The sequence below is a fragment of the Microtus ochrogaster genome, chromosome 16 (assembly GCF_000317375.1).
Source record: "Microtus ochrogaster isolate Prairie Vole_2 chromosome 16, MicOch1.0, whole genome shotgun sequence".
NCBI classification, from domain to species: Eukaryota; Metazoa; Chordata; class Mammalia; order Rodentia; family Cricetidae; genus Microtus; species Microtus ochrogaster.
Window position 1 is genome coordinate 540,162 of NC_022018.1, and position 21,991 is coordinate 562,152.

The 21,991-nt window shown below is 42.5% G+C and overlaps 1 protein-coding gene across 1 annotated transcript in view; it reads right to left on the reverse strand.

The window, feature by feature from the left end:
* The window catches only part of Itga8 (integrin subunit alpha 8), a 175,320-nt gene extending 159,272 nt beyond the window's left edge, over positions 1–16,048 (reverse strand). The window contains exons 1-2 of the mRNA XM_005354625.3: positions 15,716–16,048; positions 14,956–15,089 (exon numbers count right to left, since the gene is read on the reverse strand). Of these exons, the coding sequence (XP_005354682.1) occupies positions 14,956–15,089; positions 15,716–15,921 (340 nt within the window). The 5' untranslated portion in view covers positions 15,922–16,048. The remainder of the gene's footprint in view (positions 1–14,955; positions 15,090–15,715) is intronic.
* Between the last annotated feature and the right edge of the window lie 5,943 nt (positions 16,049–21,991).

Sequence of the window (21,991 nt, forward strand, 5' to 3'; positions counted from 1 at the left end):
TTACTAAAACGTCTCTGTGGTGCTATTTGTGAGATGATGGGCGAAAGAAAAATTTGGCTACACAAAAGGGCTGGTTACATAGCTCGTCCTCAGAATGTTTTTCTAGTTTGCACAAGATGGAGTTCTATGCCAATGCCAACACCAAATAAATAAAGAAGGCTGTAAATTCTTTTTTCAAGTTGAAAAAATATTTGGTTATTTTAAATGTTTCAAGCAGAAGTGTGTTTTGCATGAGGCATGGGTTTTAGTGTTGGGCACCAAGCAGTGTTGCTAACAGTGGTCCAAAGCATTTTCTCTGTTATTTACCAATAGGATTATTTCACATTCTGGGGGACACGTAAGACCTCAGAAAATGATTGTACCTGGTTGAAAGACAGTTTGTCATCTTGGAGTTGTATCAGTGATGAAAGACTCTCTTTCTTGGGTTCTTCTGTGACAAGAATGGTTCCTTTTCTTGCCTGCCTTCTTTCTTTCCTTTCTGGTTAAGGTAACTGAATACAGAGTTCTATAATAGGGCAACCGAAAGCACATTAGGCTTCAACTTCCTGGATACACTTTCTGCTCATGGTAAACTCATCCAGCCGTTCACAATTTAAGAACAGAAAAATAAATTATTCTGTTCTGAAAATTGTGAAACTTAAATTCATTTGTCAAAACCACAATTTCACTGTTTTCCCCATGTGTAATCAAATATTAAGATGCTTAAATAAAATAAATTTGTGCCTTTAGAGCTTAAATAATAATGTTCATATGTATGGGTTTGGGAAGGCAATAGTAATGATTATATTACAATATCCCTATTTTATATTTTCCTTCTCTGGATGAGCACCTAATTTTTCTATAATTATTTCCATATCTAAATCATCCTCCATAGAACAGAGAACCATTCCAAGCTTCTTGTTTTGAATAACCAGAGTAGCTAGCCAGTGCTATTTAGAGTTTTGTTTAGCAATAAAAATGAATGAGTTTTCTACATCATATAATGTTATTTGAAATGTTTTTCATATGTTACTTGACTAAAGTTTTATGTAAAGTTTGTTCTGAAATTACATATGGACTTTTGTTGGGACAATGTAAGCAATTTTGGAGGGCGGGAATTCTGCTGATTTATATGGTGCAGCGAGAAGAGCAAGAAATCAGAAATAAAGAAACAAATCAAAAAGCTCCCCAAGAGAAATCATAATCCATCTGTAGAAGACTAGCTTAGGAACCAAGACAGAAACAACTTCCAAGTGTGGCAGAGAGGCTGCGGGGCAAAGTTGACTATGGTTGGATACCTCAATTCCTGCAACTCAGTTCGCTATATCCGCATTGGCTGGGATGGTTTTCTCTCTTACCTAACAACCCTAGCTATAGACATGCACACGTGCACATGCGTGCACACACGCACACACATGCACATACACGCATGCACACACATGGATGCACACACACATGCACACACGTGCACACTCACTCATGTACGCGCACACACTCACCACTCTTCAACTCTGTCTCTATATCATTTCCTCCAATTTAAGCTTTCCTTGACCTACAAAATGTACACATTTCAGTCAAATATGGAATCTTTCTGCACCCCTAAATTCTTTTTTATTTTCTGCTGCTAGCACACTTCTACTTGGAATAAAATTTCATGCACTTGTTTCCCATAGGACATAAACATTTCATGGAAGACTGTCATGTCTGTCTTGTCCATTAGTTTTGTGTGATATAAAACAATCCCACTAAGCAAGTCGGGAGTCTGCTGGATTACTTCCTCGACACTCATCAACCCTGTGGTCCACAGTTCCATCCCATCGTCACTTTCTGCTGATTGCTTTTCTCCATCTCTCTCAAATCTCAAGTCGCTGCATTTCTTTCTGTCTCTGTTGCCTCGTCCCTCACGGCAGCCACCGTGCCCTTCAGCTGCAGTTGCTGACATGGCTTGCTGGTGGGATGTTTTTGCTCAAGTGTGCCATCTTCAACTCCACTCTCAACCCAGTGGCAGAGGCTTTTCTCACTGAAAAATCAGCCATACAGAACCTTCATCTTACCAGGGTGATTCTTGTCACTTCCAACTAAAGAGACTTTAATTTGGCTCCTTGAATTTTTCATGCCTATTCTCCCTATTCTCCCTCAAATCCCTCTTCTAGATATTTCTCTTTCTATTAGAATTCTCTTTCTCTCATGGAATCACCTGGGATCACATGCCTTGACTGTGGGGTCAGCTCTAATACCAAGAGCTTCTAATATGGGTTGTGTATCACATTTAGTTGCCAAAGGTACAGCATGCTTTTATTTAATATCCCATCTTTCATTTGCATTGAGTAATGAAAATGTCTCAGTATGGCAGTCCCAGGAAGGCCACTGGCTAATGAAAATGTCAATATGACCTCAGGGGAATGCTTTTAAAATACAGTATCCGATTGGGTTTCAGAATAAGGGTTATGTAACCTGGCTTCTCTTGGTAGCATTTGGGAACGTACACAAACTAACTCCTGTTGCTTGGCTGAATATTCCTTAGAATTCCATCTCCTTTGTAAGAAGATGATGCATTAAAAATGACCCCAGCCATTCATCTAATGAAACAGTTCATGCAATTGAAATTTTGGAAATAGATTTGTGTGTGTGTGCCTGTACACTTGGGTGTGTATGTGCTTCAATGTGAATGGAGAGGAGAGGACAGTCTTGTGGAGCTGATTCTCCTCCCAGCCTTTTGTAGGCCCCAGGGATCCTCCTCAGATTGCCAGGCTTGTACAGAAGGCATCTTAGCTGCTAAGCCATCCCATCCGTGCCATCGTATGATTTTTTTTAAAAAGGAACCATTCCTGGTGTTGTTAAAATAGGCACTACAGAATCCCAGCCTTCTGTGTCTGCACTTTATACTTTGGGAGATCAGTGTCCAAGATGGACTTGTCCTCTGGGAGATTTTCTTTAATTCTACCCCCCCATACACCCATGCTATGAGGTGAGCAGACACAAAAGTATATTCACTTAGCAAGTGCATGCAGAAACACTGGTCAGTCTATTGTCTAGATATTCTGTTACTTCAATGTTCCGTGTGTTCTGACTGTTCATAGTATCCACACTTCCTCCTCCTTCCCGCTTTCTCGGTCTCTTCATTCTCAGCGGACTACTTTGCTTTTTATTGCATTGATAAAAATCTGAAGACAAAGTGAAGTAAAAGGTCATTTTCCTGCAACCCACAATGTATCAGCCACTTGCCGCTAGTTTTTGTTTTGTTTTGTTTCGTTTTTTTTAAGTCCTCCTTTCCAGCTAGGACTGAGAAGGAGCAGTTTTCCTTCATGATCCTCCAAGGTTAGACTTTCTGTTTGTTTTAGAACCCCACCTATTCCTATCTACGTGTATCACCCTCTCTTTCAGTCAGTATTGTTCTGGTACATTCCCTCTGGTAATTTTCCGTCATATTGCAACCATGCTATGGTAATCATGTTGGATTATTACATTTCCCTGGCCCCACTTCAAACTTCTCATGTTTGCTCTATTCTGTTATCTTCTCCCAATCATTTTCTGACATATTCCCTTGAAACTGCTTTTTTAAAGCAAATATATAACTTTCAGTTAGCAAAGCCAATCTTTTCATTCCACATCACATTTGTCATTGACATCTCGACTTTCACCTAACAGGACATTCATGCACTCCCCTTTATGCCTGAGTTAGTTAGGGTTTTTATTCCTGTGAAGAGACACCATGACCACAGCAACTCAGAAAAACACTTCATTGGGGTGGCTCACTTACAGCTCAGAGGTTCAGTCTATTATCATCATGGTGGGATGTGGCAGCATGCATGCACTTGGTACTGGAGAAGAAGCTGAGAGTCCTCCATCTTATAGGCAGCAGGAAGTGGTCTGTCTCACTGGGCATGACTTGGGCATTTATGAGACCTGCCTCCACAGTGCAGCAACACACTTCCTCCAATAAGACCACGCCTACTCCAACAATGCCACATCTCCTAATGGTGTCACCTCCTTTGGGGGTCATTTTCTCACAAACCACCAAAACACCCAATACCTTTTCAGAGATTGGGGTGCTATGGGATTCAGTTTCAATCTATATATCATCTCTTTTCTGCTCTCTCTCTCTCCTCTCTCTCTCTCTCTTTCTCTCTCTCCTTTTGGACTACACTTGCCCCAAAAGTAAGTTATTGTTTTAAAGCTCATCTACACACGATTTCCACACTTAATCCCAGGCATCTTGCACAAGGACTGAGTCTGTCCAACAGCCTATGAAACATTCATTTGGAGGTCAAATAAGCTTCTCAAATTTCTCATATCTGGATTCAACCCTTGATGGTTCCACCAAGGCATGCTCCTTCTCCACTGTTCCATCTTCTCTCCAGTTGCCCTGGGAGCTAAGGTTAAACTTTTGTTTCTCTTTCACACTGCTCATCTGATCCAGAAGGAGATCCTGCTAACTGAAATGTAAAATCCAGCTCTGCCCATCTCTCACTCTTGACTGCTCCTATTCATGTCAAGCTGTTTTTTCTTTCTTTGGACAGTAGTAAGAGGTCCCTGCCTTATCCCTTTGGCTTCTGTTCTGGCTTGATGATAGTCCATTCTTTATCCAAAAGCTCAACTTATCCTTTAAAAACACCATAATTCAAATAATCCTGCTTCCTACCCAAAACTTCCCATTTTTTTTTTTTTAGTATAAAACCCAAATCTCAACCCTGACTATTAAAGTACCATATAATTTAATGCTGGTCAGCACACTGAAAGACACAATACCAGGTCATAATATTAAATGTTTACATTCTGAAAGACCAAAATCCATAAGGTTTGCAGTGCCAAAAATCTAAGATCTCTGAAATCACAATCCTGAAAGATTACGGTGCCAAATGTTAAAACCCCCAAACTCTCCAAACCACAATCCCTCTAAAGGGGAAAAGCAGGAAGGAAAGTCAAGTTCTAGGAAAAGATTTGCATGGTTTGGCTGTACACAGAATGGCTGCATCATGTCAGGCAGAACAAATGCATGGAAGCCTGCTAAGGCATTTTGAGTGTGTTTCCAGAGAAGAGTACTGTATCCAAATGGCCTGAGGCTTTTAGAAAGACTTTAGAAGGTTCTGGTTCACTTTATGTATTTTTGCTCTTTTGACTCCATGAAATTGCATTAGCACAATGTTGACTTAGCTTTTATGCATTGTGAATGTACTTTAAAACGTCCCTGTTTCCTCAGCAGATGAAGAGATGTCCTTTGTACGTTTGCATTTAGGAAACATAAAATGTCTACAAATCTCAACTCTTTTGGTAACTGTGCATTCAGTGCTGACCCATTGAGGGGCTACTTTTAACTTTGAGAATTTAAGCTTGGACATGCATACAATGTACTTTGTTCAAATGCACTCCCCTGCACCTCCTCCCAGATCTACTGCCCACCAAAACTTTCTTCCAACTCTAGGTACTGTTTGTTTGTTTGCTTGCTTGCTTGCTTGCTTGCTTGAGCCAATGAGTTCAGTTGGCTCAGGAACAAACTGTGAAAAGGGAAGAGGAAGACTGTAGGATCCCAAGGTGATGGAGAACTACTGGGAAACCATGGTTTCCATGAAGTCTTTGATAGTTCTTATGAAACACTTTGCTTTAGAACGTCCATCACAGTATCTCAGATGACCGCAGTTAAAAGGCTGGCTGCACACAGTACCAACCTTTGTAAGATACATTTATACTTTTCCTTTTTAGATCTATATCTTTTTTAAATATGTGTGTGTGTGTGTGTGCGTGCGTGTATGCATGTGTGTGTGTGTGTGTGCTGTGCATATGTGAATAAATACACACAGAGGACATGGGCCCTCAAAATCATGTGGCTTTAGGGATCATAACTCAGTCTTACCCCAGTGTCTCTCTGACCTAATTTTCTCCTCTTTCTCTGCACTCTCTTCTCTCCAAGTGCAGGCCTTTCTCCATTGCCACATACATTCACCTCCAGATTTTACCCTGGACAACACTCTTAAACACCTCTCTCTCACGGGCTTCACTAAGCTGAGACCTATTCTGGAGTATCATCCCTTCAATGAAGGCTTGTTGACCACTTGGGTTAAGCAAATTAATAGCCTCTATGTGTCTACAAACCTACAGATAAGTTATGAATAAGCAACAATAAAGGAGAGGTGTGTCTGCAGTACAATTGAGATGTTAGTCACCTGAAGACAGGCAGGGGCTCCTGCGTGTTGATGTGCCCTGATGTAATAACAGGAGTTCTGCAAAGCAGAAAAGGAGACCCAGAAGAGAGCCATGGAGAAACATGTGGTCAACACTGTGAGCTTTAAAAATGGAAAGGGCTACCAGCCAGAGCATGGGGCAGTCTGCAGCCTGGGAAAGTCAAGGAAGCAGCAGTTCCCAAGAGCTTCCAGAAGGACCAGGGCTGTGCCAAGATCTTGATTTTAGCTCAGGGAGACCGATTTTAGACTTGGATTTTGAGAACAGCACAACAATCAATGCGCGTTGTTTAAAACCCCACAGGTGCGTGCTAATTTTCTGTAGCACTAAGGGAAAACTGATGATCCACACTGTCTGAAAGAAATGCTCGTGCACATATACACAGACGCTCCTCTCTCAGCTGAAATGGAACCACAGTCTGGCCATTAGGACTTTCCCTTACTAGACCTGGTGGATGGGGGCTATAGCATGGGTTATATAGGGTCCTGAAGTAAACATATTACTGCAATAATGCTGTGTGTCCTTTTCTCTGATCTCCATGTGTCCAGATTGTAGATCCATAAAGAAGCTTTGGCAGTATCATATAAGAGTCTGTGCCCATATATCAAATACAGAGATAAAGAAAAACCAGCCTGAAATTTTGCTAGGTAAATGCTGAACAGTGCAATTGCACTTGTTTGATATAAAGTAATGGCTGAAGTGAGAACTCAGCTTGGTGACTTTTGATGGATGGTCCCGCACTGAAATTTGACAAGCTGGGGAACTGCAGGTTAGGACATCTCGGTGAATAGAAGCATTCTTACACAACATGTTTTCATTCACAGCTCTCCTAACTAGTAACGTTCCTCATAGTAACCTGTGTTTAAAGAATGATGAACATCGTCCCCCGTGCTGATGTGGTTGTTCACTCTCACTCAGGGGAAATGGCTCACACTCATCATTCAAAAGATCTGTCCTTACACTTTCCAGCTACATTACCTCAGAAGTCACCATAGCTTAAAGACCTTAATGCTCATGTGCTCATGGCAATAGCTACAAACTTATCATATTCAGTATATAATTTTCTTGTTATATGTTGTTCTCCAAACAGGCTTTTTTTGTCTTCATTTTTAAGCTTTGTTGTTACTACTTACAGTAGGAAAATTTACTCATATGTACCTCTATGGGTTTCAGCAGTTACATTTAGCAAATATTCCCAACAATCAGGAAGCTAGAAATTCCAGCAAGCTGCCCCAGCCTCCTCCTGCTGCCCCTCCCAAGTCGGTTCCTCCCCTTTGGAATGTTCAGCAAGCATTTCAAGAGATACCCAGTTTTGTAATGGACACCTCATCTTTACAAAAATAATCCGAAGGGCAAAGGATCGCTTTCGGTGGTGTCGACAGACCTTTGGGGTGCTACACATAGCATCAGAGATCCCAGTTCTGGCCTTTCTGCATGGCTTAGATTGAAGTGCACTCCCCCCAGACTGTCTGGTGACATTCATCTGCGATCTTCCCATCTGCATTTCATAACAGGGCAGGACTGCTGTGAGAGGCAGAGGGTTTTGTGTATAAATCACCTATCAGCGAATCGGCTTGCTTGCCTATCTCAGATCTTACAACATGGCCTACGATTGACATTACTTCTAATCTATTTTAGAATTCGTTATACAGATACACCTCATGTGTATACAGATACACATGTTTTTGGTAAGCATGCACTTAAATTGAATTTTGAAAAATGGGACATTTTCATTAAATGTACTAAACATGTTCCTTGCCTTATAGATGAATGGATGCTTCTGATGAAATCTTCACTAGCTTTCTATATATCTTCCACAAAGATCTGCATGTGTAGCCAGACAGTACCAGGTGAGTGCACCTCGCAGACACCTCCACAGCGTTGGCCATGATCCTCATCCTCATCATTGATGCAGGAATCTGCACAGGGCTCCAAGTGCTCATCTCAGCCAATCAGCTTGAATGTCAAAGCACAGTTTTCTTCTTTCAGAATAATTTCAAGACGATTTTCAACATTTCTCTTAGAATGCTGCATCTGTTGCCTGGAGTATTCTTGCCAAGATCCTGGAAGCCTGTCCCCTCACACAGACTTCCAGCTTCTTGAAAGAATTTTGCAGATTAAGCAACAGGCGCCTAGTGTTCATACTACCCAACTGGCCGTGCAGCAGATCTGTTTTCCATTTCTAGTTGGAGTTTCAAGGGCTTCCTCTTTCTAATTACTTCCTCCCTCTCCCTTGGTTGCTAAGCACCATGGGGGCCGCTGCCTCCTCCCTTCTCTTATCAGGACTCAGTGGTGTTTGTTGTGGGGAAGTCTAACCCAATGGAGATTCTTTCAGGACTGGGTGGTAGGTGTCTTTATGAGGCCAGCATATTTGGACATGGTAGCCTCAGGGATTGTTCACAGGAAAAGCAGAGGGTCAGCTGAATAAGTCTTGGTCAGTCAAGATGAGCATATGGTTCATTTCTGTATATGCATTCATATACCTCTTATCTTCCATATGTCAACATATATATTTCTGCATATATAAATTCATCTATATCATTTGTGATTAGTACAACCTCTCTTATTTATTTATTTATTTATTTAGTGATGGAACTCAAACTCAAGGCCTCATCCATACCAAGAAATCACTCTGCCAATCAGATTCAGCCCTCATCCCGTTATCATTCCTTATCCGCATCAGTTTTCGGTGCTGGGGATTGATTCTGACTTCCCACATACTAGGCAAGCATTCTACCACTAAGTGATAGCTCCACTTAAAGATGAGTCTCATTGTCCAAACTGGAATTGGACTCACTCATTAGCCTATACAGGTCTTGAATTGTCAGCATTCTGACCGCGGGCTTCCACGTAGCTTAGATCACAGGTCTGTAATGGGCACAGCTAGCTCCCTCGTGGATGTTCAAAGGCGAAGGTTATCACTAAGTCCCCCCCCCCCGGTCCTTTCAGCTGAGCTCCCTGGAGCGCGGCTTTCGGCTCTCCCCGAATCCCATCACATCCATGTTCTTCCTTCTGTCATTAGCTTGGGTAGCTCTGACCTATATTTTCCTTTTCTTTTGTTGCTGAAGAAAACATGATCTTCCCCTGCCCCGGGGATGGGTGGCAGGAGGGGGAGAGGCTGGAAAAGCAAGGCTCCTGTCACCCACATGTTCCCACCTCACACATGAGGAAAGCGGTTGTGCAGCCCACGCTATCACAAAACAAGCCAGTCCCAGCGCCACAGCCAGATGCTGAGAGCGGCCGTGTTCTGGGCCCAGGCAACACAAACGAAAACAGATCCCACAAAACAAGGAATTTCATGTTCCAAGCCCAACCCTGGCAAAAAAAAACAAAAACAAAAACAAAACAAAACAGAAAAAAAAAACCCTCACAGTTCTGAAACTTTGAAATGCCCCAATTGAATTACCTAATATTTTGGTTTTTTATTATTTTCCTCTCTTTTCCACAGAGACACTACATTGAGGCAAATTCTGGAAGTCTTTCTCAGTTGGCTTAAATAAGCAGCACCTCCTACCTCTTCCTGTTCTTTCTCTCACGTGGGTCTCCAACTCTGAGTGGATCCCAGCTGTCTAACTCTGCACTCACTACTGCTGTAACCATTGAGACCAAAAATTCACACATGTCGTTAGCTTTCTCTTCCAAGTCTGTCACTCGAGAATCAAAAACTGTCAAGTATTTTTGGGCTGGTGCTTGGTTACAGTGGTCAACCATTTACTCCATGGCTGAAAATGCCTAGTTCATTCATCCCATCCTTTATCAGAAGGACTGTATTCTACTGATCCTTATGTCATCCACACATTGCTGTGGAAAGTGGAGGGGAAAGAAGAAATGAGCCTTGGAGCGTCACATGCATGTGGCAGATGTGAGGTTTTATTTAAGCTTTGGATGACAGGGGCACAATTCAGAGGCAAACGGGAAAGAAATCGATTTGGCAGCTAGGAGGAATTCCACCACACTGAAGTGTGAGGGTAAGAAGAAAGAAGTGCATCTTGGGAACTACTTGATTTTGTACAGAGCAGGAAAATTATCTGCTCTCTGCACCTCCCCCATCGCCATATGCTGCCTTTAAAATCCCCCCTTCTTGACTTGAAAGGACCAGAAGTTGAAGGTATTCGTGCGTTTGAAGTCCTGGGATATCAGAAACTTCCTCTTGTTTTGTATTTGTCACTTGATGTAGCAAAAAATGAAATCCGAGATAATTGATAAGGTAAAAATAAATGAAAAGCACTAAGCTAACAGGTAACTTTTGAAAGGAGGCAGTTAGTTTGTCTTAAAGATATTAAGATAAGTTCTAAGACTAGATGACATGGCTAGCTACTTCAGTGTCTAACCCGAGAACACTTGGTTACAGAAGCAAAACAGGAAATGCTGAGCATCCCAAGGCTAGGACAAGTTGAAACAACTTCGTTGACTAAGCAGGTTTTCTTGGGTATTCTTGGCATACAATGAGGAAACAGGCAGAGTGAAAGACATGAATAGTGGGTAGTGCCACAGAGGAATACTGACAACGTAGTGCACACATATGCCTGACATTTTCTACACTGTTCCATGGATGCCACCTTGCTCGTGTCTCTAAGTCACAGCGCCAATTTTTGCAACAAAAGTCATTGTCTACCTTTTCCCTTTCCCTGAAAACTCTGGAGAATAAACCATTAAGGACTCTGAGCAAAGATTCAGTGGGAACTTAAATAAACCAGGGACATTACAACTCATAATTTCCACCAAGAACATGCCTACTTCTAAGCCTTTGGTTTCTCCAAAACTCTTGCCAAAATTGCCTCTTTGTTTAGCCTCTTGGAGGAAGAAGACATTTCCATTGGGATTTGCAGATCCACCTGTGTTGGGCAGGTGAGGGTTGGGCAAGAGTAAAGGAAGGGAAGGTACACAGTGCGTCTTTGACTCAACAGACCAAGTCATGACCCTGTACTTGCACGCCAAGAAAACCAGCTTTCTCCTGTTTCTGGAACGAGTTCAGGAAACAGCCTACGGCTGCTACTGTGTCATCATATGGTCTCAGCCAGTTTCGCGGTTGGTTTCTTGATTCACAAAATGAATTTTACATAGTTGTTTTGTGTGAGAGATTAGGAGCGATGAACAGGAGCACAAAGGAGCTGCTGTATAGTAGTCACCACTCGAGTTCATGCATCTACAATGTTGACTATGAGACCAGAGTTGACGATGCCTGTTGCCACCTTCATCAAGTTCATGCATCTGCAATACTGACTGTGAGACCCAGAGTTGGTGAAGCCTGTGGCCACCTTTCAGCCGGATTCTAATATCTCTGTCTGCTCACAAAGTCCATGCTCAGGTAGAAAGCAACTTTGAGGGTTTCTGCTGTCCCTTCTTTGCTTTCACATCTTTGCACCAACTTATAGCTACTGTCAATTCCACTCTCCTGGGCCATCTGAATAGAATAACTGGACAGATTGGGTATGAAGAAACAGCACCCACTCAGGAATATACACCCCATCTCTGGGCTTTTGGCTCCCCTCACAGATTTCCTCCTTTCTAAAACATCAATGACAAAAAATAAAACAAAACAAACATGCAAACAAACAAAAACCTGTTTCTGGACTCACAGTACCCCCTCTTGGCTGACACGGGGATTTTTTTTTTCTTTCCCAGAGATTTCTACCTTATCTTTCAGTGAAACTTCTCTCTCTCATAGGTCACTGAAGCATTAATTCCATTCTGATCTCTTCATTTCTCTCAAAGTCTGTGCAGCCTTTATTACTCCACTGCTTTTGAAAAAATAATCTTCTTGGAGCTGAGGAGATAACACACACACGCGCGCGCGCACACACGCACAGACACAAAATCTTGTGTAGTTATTTCAGGAATATCCATTTCTTTTCCCTTCCATCCTTCCCCTTTGTTCCATTTATGAGTTCTCAAATTACTGTGACTGTGGCTGAGAAGTGTAATAGATGCTCCTCTCTATGGGGAAAAAACCTCTATCCATCTAGAGGCGGAGGGTGTAGCTCAGTAGCACAGCAGTTTCCTAGTATATGCATGGTACAGGGTTTGATTACTAACCCTCCACAAAAATACAGAACAGAAATCCTGTATACATTTTCAAAACATAATAACCCCAATGCCTGAGAGACATCCTGCTATGTCTTCAGAACCACACAAAGAAGCTACGGACCACTTCAACAGTTTCTGAGTAGCAAAGGTCTTTCCTTGATAGTATTTTCTTATGTGTGTAATTGCCAAAATTGTCCTCACTTCTCCCCTTCTGCTCTGCTGCAATAGAAATCGAGCTACACTATGGGCTAAGTGCATTCCTGTGGGCCATTCTGGAAACCCAAACACAAGCTTTCTGCACGAGGCTGCTAACGAAAAGTGAACTCAAAGCCCCCAAACAATTGCTTTAGAGTGAATGTTGGAAAATATTAACTACTGCAACTTAACATGGAAAGTTTTGGCTGGAGAGGTCAATTTAAATGTCAGTTTGATACCTGGATTCTGTGGCTTTTATCTATTAAATTATGACATTAGCTGAGATCAGCACTTACAAAGATACTCAGGTATAGTTTATCTGGGCAGACATCAATTTTTCTTCTAGAAAATGAAAAGAAAACACTAACTACATCCTGATTTCATACATTATGGAATATCCTAGAAAGTTATTAAATTCAGTTGTATTTAATAACTTTCTACTTTACTACTTGGAAAAAAGACCAACCATTTCAAAATTGAAATGCTTCTTTTCTTGAATGCAAATTCAAATAGCGCAATGATATGTATCTTTATGTGTCAAGATTTGGATTTAAATTTCTTTTTAAAACTATAGATTAGTGGCTGGAGAAATGACTGAATGGTTGGCTGCTTGCTATCCTTCCAGAGGACCTGAGTGAAATTCTCAGCACCCACATCATTTGCTTCACAACACCCATCAGTCCAGACACCTTCTTCTGGCCTGAATGGGCACCCATACACATGCAACATACACAAGAAGATGCACACAGAGATAAATAAAAATAAATCTTTAAAAATATAATTATTTTTGTGGGGAGGGAGGAAAATGGGAGGCTGAAGGGAGGCAGAAATTTTTTTTCAAAAAAAATTATTTTTAACATAATCATATAATTAAAATGGCATTGATTTCATGCTCATATGATCAAGTCTTAGATGAACTCTCTGTGTATTCATGTGTGTATGGTATATGCCTGTGTGCATACGTGTGTGCTGATGTGTTTTCCCAGGTTCCATGTGTGGAAGCCGAAGTTTGTGGGTCTATCCTCCCCAGTCCCTCTCTGCCTTATTGCTTGAGGCAAGGACTCTCACAGAAGCTGGAACTCACAGTTTTAGCTAAGAACAGCTCATCAGGAAACACCTGACATCTTCCTGCCTGCCACCCACCCAAGCACTGAGGTCCCAGGCTCACCCTAGGTGTTCAGCTTTGACATGGTGCTGTGGATCGCAACTCGGGTCCTCATCCGTGTGCAGCAAGCGCCCTACCCACTGAGCCATCTCCCCAGCCCCAGAAGTTTGGTCTTAAACTAAAGATCAGGAAGGAACTCAAATTTTATTGCTTTATTTACAAGAGGATTCAATTTTCCAGCTGCTAAACTTAAGTGTAAAAAATAAAAGCTTATAAACCTGGCATCAAACTGCTGAATTATTTAATAGAATAACCAACAAGATATTGTGACCCTAGATGGGCATGGAAATACAATTTGAAAAATGCTTTTATAAAACATTTTTCTAATTGGGTCATAATTCAAGGTAAGGTTTGTATAATTTTTTTCTTTAAAGTTGTTCCCATGGTCATAGCCCTGGAACTACTTCCCTATCAACCTAAATGATACAAATTAAAGTCACAAGTAGATACCACCCAATTAACTTCACCAAAATTCTGTGAAAATGGACATTCTATATAAATTCTAGATGCACGACATCTAAATAGCCAAAAAAAAAATCCACAAGAAAAGCAAGAATGATGTCATAAAATATCTGTGCTATGTACAAGGTATATTAAACAACTACCCATCAAACCTTGTCAAACCCTGTCATTTGATCTGACATATTTGCATTTTTGAAAAAAGATATTTATTCTCTGATAATACATATCATTTGAATGCTAAAGTTTGGGCGTTACAAGCTAAAACACTGATGATAATGTTTTGAAAACATTACTTTTAAATTATTTTCTTAGGACCCAAAGAGAAAACAGCAGACGAAACACAACCAGACTGAATTGTTTAAAATGTATTTTCCTTTTAATTAAATAAGAAACATCTGTCTAGGGATTTTGGAAATGAATGTAATCCATCCACACTCTGCCTGTAGTATTTTGCATTCAGTGACCAATATTTTGAAAGAAAATTCTCTCTGTAAAGAATTAGAATGGCAAGCACCCCAGGTTGCAGTCTGGATCTACTGCAGGGGAAGTCTTGCCTCTGGATTCGGTTACCAGAGAACTACAAATGCTCCGAAGCCAGCTTTTTTCCAAATCTGTATTTGAGGAACACACCGATTCTCTCTATAGTCAAGGTGAGGTGGTAATTCTGGCTGTCCTTGAACTCACAGAGACCCACCTGCCTCTGCCAACTAAGTGCTGCTAGGATTAAAGGCGTGTGCCACCACCTCCCACAAGGTCGTGTATCTTCCTATTCCTCGCAAACATCCACTCCCCGTTAATGCTCACCTCTGAACAGTAGGGAAACAGAAGTTACCAGATTCTCCCAAACACTAGGATTTACGTTAGTAGGGCAAAGAGAATGCAAAGTTGCCAGGGGAATGGCTCAGGTTCTCTTTTAACCAGGGGTCACAGCGCGGAATACCATCACTTACTGGTGGTGTCAAATGGTATCTGCTTGCATTGTGCAGATCCCTCTGCGGGCCAAGGACAGTAGTAGACAGCTCCCCCTTCCACGATATCCGGCTGGCTAGTGTTGGCTTTGGGCGCCCCCACCAAGACGCTGGCTCTACAAAAGGGTTTGAGAAAGTCACTTCTCAGGGACCTGTGCGCACAAAATTCAGTCCATAGCAGCATAGTCACTGGACTGCCATAGGAAGCACAAACAGATTTATGATGGAAAGACTGTCAAACTTGATTTTCTTTTTGGAAGACTATGAGCATCAAAAACCTGGTTTTGGGAGAGGCTGCCAATGTTTCTGAATATCTAGGTGGATATTCTAATATCTAGGTGGAGGTAGGTGAAGATTGGTGGGGAAAAGCAGAGGTCAGATCCCAACTGCCTGCAACCTAAGGCACTGGCATCCTGACCTTAGCTAATACGAGCTCGGTAGAAACAGACTATATCGTCGTCTTTATTTTTAAAATCAGTCTGTCTGTTCCCATTCTCTCCTTTGTATGATGCTCCTGTCTTTGAGTCCGGACTTCTACACAAGTGGTGTGTCTTCAAGGTTCCCAGGGCTCATCTAACTAGCATGAGTCATGAAAGAAAAGAAATTGGTAGGAAATCCGACCCCTAGTAGGCAGTTGGCTAGAATCTCAGACTCTCTTTCCTCTAGGCTGCGGGGACAGGCCAGGAGGAACTGGTACAGGACCCGGGAGCAAGCGCGCCACTAACCCAACCCAGAAACTTACGTGCGCACATCAGGTATGTAGAAGTCCAGTGAATAGCCGAAGTAGCTGCCCTCGGGGCCAGTGTACACCGTTAGCTTGTCCACATCCAAGTTGAACGCCAGCGTCGTGGGGGACCACAGCATCCCCAGCGCGGCCGAGACGCAACAGAGACACGCAAACGGAGGAGCCCGGTTCCCCCGAGGACCGCGGTGGGTTCCCGCAGACATCGCCCTCCGCCTCGAATGCTGTTCACCCGGGATCGGGAGCCGTGGAGTCTGGAGGAAAAGGCCTGATGCTCCCCAGAGGCCGGTGTCCCCGGTTGGTGAGCTCGGCGCGTCCACAGTGACAGTCCGCGTCCTATGCGGCCGGCGATCTCGTGGCTCTGGGCTTACAGCGTCGGATCCCGCGCTCGACCTTCTCCAGTCTAGGGCCGGCGCGCTCTCGGCGCCCTCCAGTGGCTGGTTCCCAAGCTGCGGGCCGGAGTCTGGCTCCAGGACGGGGGCAATCACCAGATGCCTCGGTGGAGACTGCAATAATAGTTGCGATTTTAAAGGCCATCTAAATTTCAAGCCATTATTTTGGAGAAGCAGTGTTCTAAAAGGGACGAAAGTATACTGTTTTCCCACAGTTGTGCGGCTCCGATGCAAAAGTGTCTCCCACCCCCAGATAACAGTGATCATCTGGGCATCACCTCTATCCTTGAGGGATTTTTAGGGACAGTGATTTTCTTCCTCTGTAAATGGAAGTTGAAATTTCAATGTAACGACCCTCTTCCTCTCCTACTCTGATGACACAGTAATAAAGAAATCTTGTAGGTTTTCTTCAATATTTCTCAAAGACATCTCGGGGACATTGTATGATTTGGTAGCAAAGCCCGATCCTGTGAGGTTGTGATGAAGAACAGCAAGGTCAGAAATACCGCGGTTCACGGTTTACGAAAGCAGAGTTTGGGGGAAAGTTGGAATCAACAGGAACTCTACCCCACAAGTATTAATTGTTGATCTTTTGCGGAACCTGAAGGTGGAGGAAGGTGAAGAGAAATGTGATATCAACGACTTTGAGGACATAGGTGGACGATAAAACAGCATGGCGCTGAGGCAACAGAATTTCAGCGTAGGGAAGGAAGTGTAGGATGTGACACAAACCTGGAACTCCAACACTGAGATCTGGAGGCAGCTGCCGTGTGGGGATCTGGAGTTTGAGGACAGCCTGGGCTAATCTAACAAGCTCAAGGCCTGCTTGAGACATTGTTAGAACAAACAGAAATCAAACATATATATGCCGAAGAGGCGAGCAGTTTCTGGTTGTTTTCAGGAGATCTGGAAACAAATGTAAATGTAGACAGGAACTGAATAGGAGACTTAGGTTTGGACCTCGTGGGACGGGAAGATAGGAAAACTTTGAAGATACTAATCACTTAGTATAAGATTATCATGTACACCTTTGAAGTGAGAAGGAGTAGCTAGTGGGTGATCTGAAAGAGGAATAGATCCTGAGACCAGGGATCTAGGCAAAGGGAGCCAGAGCAAAAACAAGACAGGCAACGGAGATTCAAATGTTCAGGGGCTAAGTTATTGGACCGCAGAGAATGCAGAGACGCATCAGGAAGTTCCAACCAGGCTAACAGAGCTGCAGGGAAGGGCCAAAGGCCAAAGTTTAGGGGAGGATGAAAGACAAGATAAGGGTTCAAGTTGAGTCTAAAGACACCTACTTAGAAGGAAAGGATGCAGAGAGTGGATGAATAAGATGCCAATTTGTGCCTGGCCACTCAAGAGGCAGAGGCAGGTGAGTCTCTATGAGTTTGAGGCCAGCCTGTTCCATAGAGTGAATTCCAGGACAGCCAGGGCTATTATACAGAGAAATCCTGTCTTAAAAAACAAAACAAAAGATGACAACATATGCAGAATTAGTACCACTCCCCCAGTGGGTGTGGTCATCAGTAGGTTGATACAACTTGGGGAGACTAGACTAGACAAAAATCTCAGCCTACTGAAGAAGTAGGCTTTTTCTTTCTTTTTCCATCACAGCCTGCTCAGTAGGATGATTTCAAGTTGGTGTTTCTTCTGTTTCTATTAAAAAATCAAAATAAGCAAGGTATCACAAGCTTCCTGGCAAAGGATCACATCACCCTTTCTTAACTCTATCGTCCTTTCCCAGATAGAAGGACGAAGGAGTAGATGGTAGACCAGTTGGTTGTTTTTCCTTCTCTATGCTAAAATCCATTTGCTTTAGAGATAGAGTCTGCTACTTTGGTTAAGTTATTGCTAATAATAAAAGTGAGATTCCCCAGCATGAGTTTGAACAGTTCACATGCTGTACACATGTGGAACTCCTCAGAGCTGTGATTGTCACTGAGGCTGGGGAATAACCACAACTTGGTCATTTCCTGACACCAGTGCACTGCAGTTTTGAAGGCTGTCGTATTGCAGGCAAGTCTTAGTTTTATATGGAATGTCTAAGAGGGTAAAAAGTGACAGCATGACCCTAGGTGTGTCCTTGATCAGGGACAGACTTTCTACACAGGACCAGTGCTGAACTGCCTGATGCAAATTGTTTGGTACCGACCAGCTCATCACCAGGGCTTTCTTATTTCTTTTGAATATCCCTCAGGGGTTTATTCTTCTTGTTTCACACAAGTAGGTAGTAAAAACAGGTACTGTGTATGTGCATGATTGCGCATGTGTACTTGTGTATGTGCAGGTCTGTATGCAATCACGTATGTGTGTGTGTGTGTGTGTGTGTGTGTGTGTGTGTGTGTGTGTACTAGAAGCAGATCTCTTACTGGTGTCTTCCTCAATCACTCTTATATTTTGAGACAGGACATCACTAAACCTGAAACTCACCAATTCAGTTCACCTGAACTGCATGGCCAACCAACTCCAGGGATCTTCATGTCTCTGCCTCCCCAGTGAGGGGATTAAAGACTTCCCTGCCACGTCTAGGTTCTACATGGATGCTAAGAAATCAAACCTGCATCCTCATGCTTCCATAGCAATCATTGCACCCACTGAGCTGTCTTCTCAGGCCTCATTTCCTATCGCCACATACATGGATGAAAATTCACTCCTTTCTTTTAATATAGACTCATTCTTGCTTATATATAAGAATATAACTTATTTAGTTATATTCTTAATATTGTCAATTTCTCCTTTACAGATGAGAATTTGGCTTAAGTGTCCAGAGAACAGAATACTTACATGCTCACAAAGCAAGAAAGTAGTATAATTTGAGCTCGTGTCTAATCAGATGCAAAGAATTCCTTACCCTATTCCATTTCCAAGGAATAATTTCTTTTTCTCACCTGGGTGGACAGTGCTTCCTCCAAGAGCCAAAAACCCACCACCGGGCATGAGAAGAAGCAGTTGATCAGGTTTATCTAAGATGCTCCCTCATTGCAGATTACTGCTGTGGCCCTTGGTTGCCCCTTAGAGGCTGAAGGGAAGTCCCTATTGCTAGAGACACCATGCCCTTCAGAACAGATCCGAATGCCTCCTCCCTGGGGACTACCTTTCATGCTACCAGAAGAAGCCATGCAAGATTCCAAATCAGTCATCCGTCTACCCAGCCATGACACCTATGGACCACAACAATGACGGGCTGTGCTTCCTAGTAATGTCAGAAGCTACACCCTTAAAGGCTCACCAACATGACTGCCTAAGTATGAGCTGGCCAAGGGCAACAATAGAGATGCCAACATGAACGAGACAAGGACCTTGAGGCCTCAAACCTAAACAAAGAACTACAGATGACTAAGGAATGCTGAGTGGGAGAAATGGTCAGCCCCAGGAAAGAGCAATTAGCTGATACTAAATAATCAATCCTGAAAGTATACATACCAGCAACATTATAGTGAATGAGAAGGCTGTATTTAGGAATGTGTGTGTGTGTGTGTGTGTGTGTGTGTGAATGTGTGTATGTATGTATGTATGTGTGTGTATATATATATTTATATATGTATTTGTGTGTATATGTGTATATATACACATATGCATGCAGCAACAGTAGTTGGGGGGAAAAGGTCATGAATTTGAAAGAGAGCAGTGAGAGATACATGGACGGGTTTGGAGGCCAGAAAGAGAAGTAGAAAACGATGTAATTATAATCTCAAAAATAAAAGAAAAAACGAATACTTTCTTAAAGCCATGATAGGCATGAGAGATTACCTTCCTCCAGGCATAAGCTATTTGGGGCTGACCTTCTGAGCAAGGCTGTGAGAGCTGCTTGTGGGGTGGCATAAGGAGACAGCTATGCACTTTTCCTGGCAAGTTCGGGAAACAGTTTGATGGTACCTTGTTATCTGGGAGTGGAGGATGGAAGCTCTTTGACCTTTCTGAGAGGCCTGCAGCCTGGCACAGTAGTAAATCTTACAAAAATCCAGAGAAGGGGGATTCTGCTGACTGTGGGGAAGGCACAGGCCTGAAGAGGTGACTTGCACACTTCAGCCTTCAGGCACTTGGGAACCAGGCCAATCAGGTCTCGGGTCCTGTCACAAGCACACATGGACAGTGACAGGTCTTGTGCTCCATAAGAAGTTTGACATTTTAAAGATCTCCTGGTACTGATTTATTTGTCAGAAAAGCAATTCTGGGAACTGTTTATCGTGCATGTGAGTATATGTGTATGTTTAATACCAAGAAAGGTATACATAGCTGTTTCCCTAAAAAGAAAAGAACCCAAAGGTCAAAGATGGAACAGATTTGGCTCAAACATTCCAAAAATAAACAAGTAAAGAGCAGCAGAGGGGAAAATGACCTTGGCTTTGCAGCCATGTACAAAATGCTTAAAATAGAGATGCTGTAACATTTAGCCAGCAAGTGCCAACTTTACAGTCAAACACACGTGTTAACTTAAGATCAATTATAATGTCTGATTGTGTTTAAGTCTGTTGGGTATTTTTTATATGATGGAGTGTAGTCAAGTCTTAGTGTCAAGAGGTCAGAGAGTTCTGACACTATTATTTTCACTAACACAGTCACACTTTCAACATGTTCACTAAACCACATGTGAAACAAGCCAGTGTCAAAACAGTAGGCTCTTAAGGGACCCTCCTGATTTCAAACAGTTAAATTTATTTACCGTGTGTGTGTGTGTATGTGTGTATGTGTGTGTATGTGTGTGTGTATGTGTGTGTATGTGTGTGTGTATGTGTGTGTGTGTGTGTGAAGTCAGAGGACAATCTATGGACAACCTGTGGGACTTTCACCAACTGAGGTTCTGGGGATTGAACTCAGGACATAAGACTTGTCCACAAGTGCCCTTCCCACCAAGATATCTTCTCAGGCCCTCTATCAACTTTAAAAGTCAATGTAATAGGGAAATTTAGTTTTCCAATCTCTTCTTGTAATCTGGGCAGTTATAGCTAGCAATTACAGGCTTTACTTTTGCTCAACTTATTTTTTTTTTCAGTTCCCCCACAATAGTAAAGGAAATGATTAGTAGGAACTGGTTAGTTAAACAGTTAGTTAGTTTGACTTCAGTTAAACCTAAGCGTCTCTGCTGATGTCGCTTATGTCTGCAGATTTTCTATTCTGGTCTCTGGAGGGTGAATTTCATCATAGTCAAATCATTTTTCCTCTTTTCGATGCTTTTGTTTGTCGTGCTCTGTTATGAATTCCCTTCATGATTTTATTAGCCACCTCTAAGTGACAAGCACTAGGGTGACAGCCTCATGTTGGCAGCCACCCAAGCACAGCCAAGAGCTGGTTCATCTGAAGGAAAATTCCCACCAGTCAAGTTGATCCTTTCAGAACACGCCTTTCCAAACAGCTGTGCTTAGGAACAAAGAATCCTAAGGCAACTCTTCCCCTGCTGGCTAAGTGACTGAGGAAGAAGATGTAATCTCCTGAGATTTGAGACTTTGGGGCAAATCTTCCTGAGATCCTAGCCCCTGGGGGATTCCAACCTATAACCGGGGTCTTGAATGGGAACTGACAAGATTCAAAGAAAACTCCTTTTTGCTTCAGAATTCTGAATGCCATCCACAGGTCTGATGGGTGAATGGGATATGCCTTTTATAATCTGCTCAAAGAAGTAAATGGAAACTGTGTGTCCATGTGCGTGCAAGCACACGGGAGCGTGCATGCATGTACACTAGGGTATACACTAGGATTAAGGCCCAACTAGGGTATGTAGTTTCCTTTTTTAAAAAAAATGATTGATTGATTGATTGATTGATGATTGATTGATTGATTGATTGATTATGTATAGAGTGTTCTGCCTGCATGTATGGTGCAGGCCAGTAAAGGCAACCAGATCTCATTACAGATGGTTGTGAGCCTCCATGTGGCTCCTTGGAAT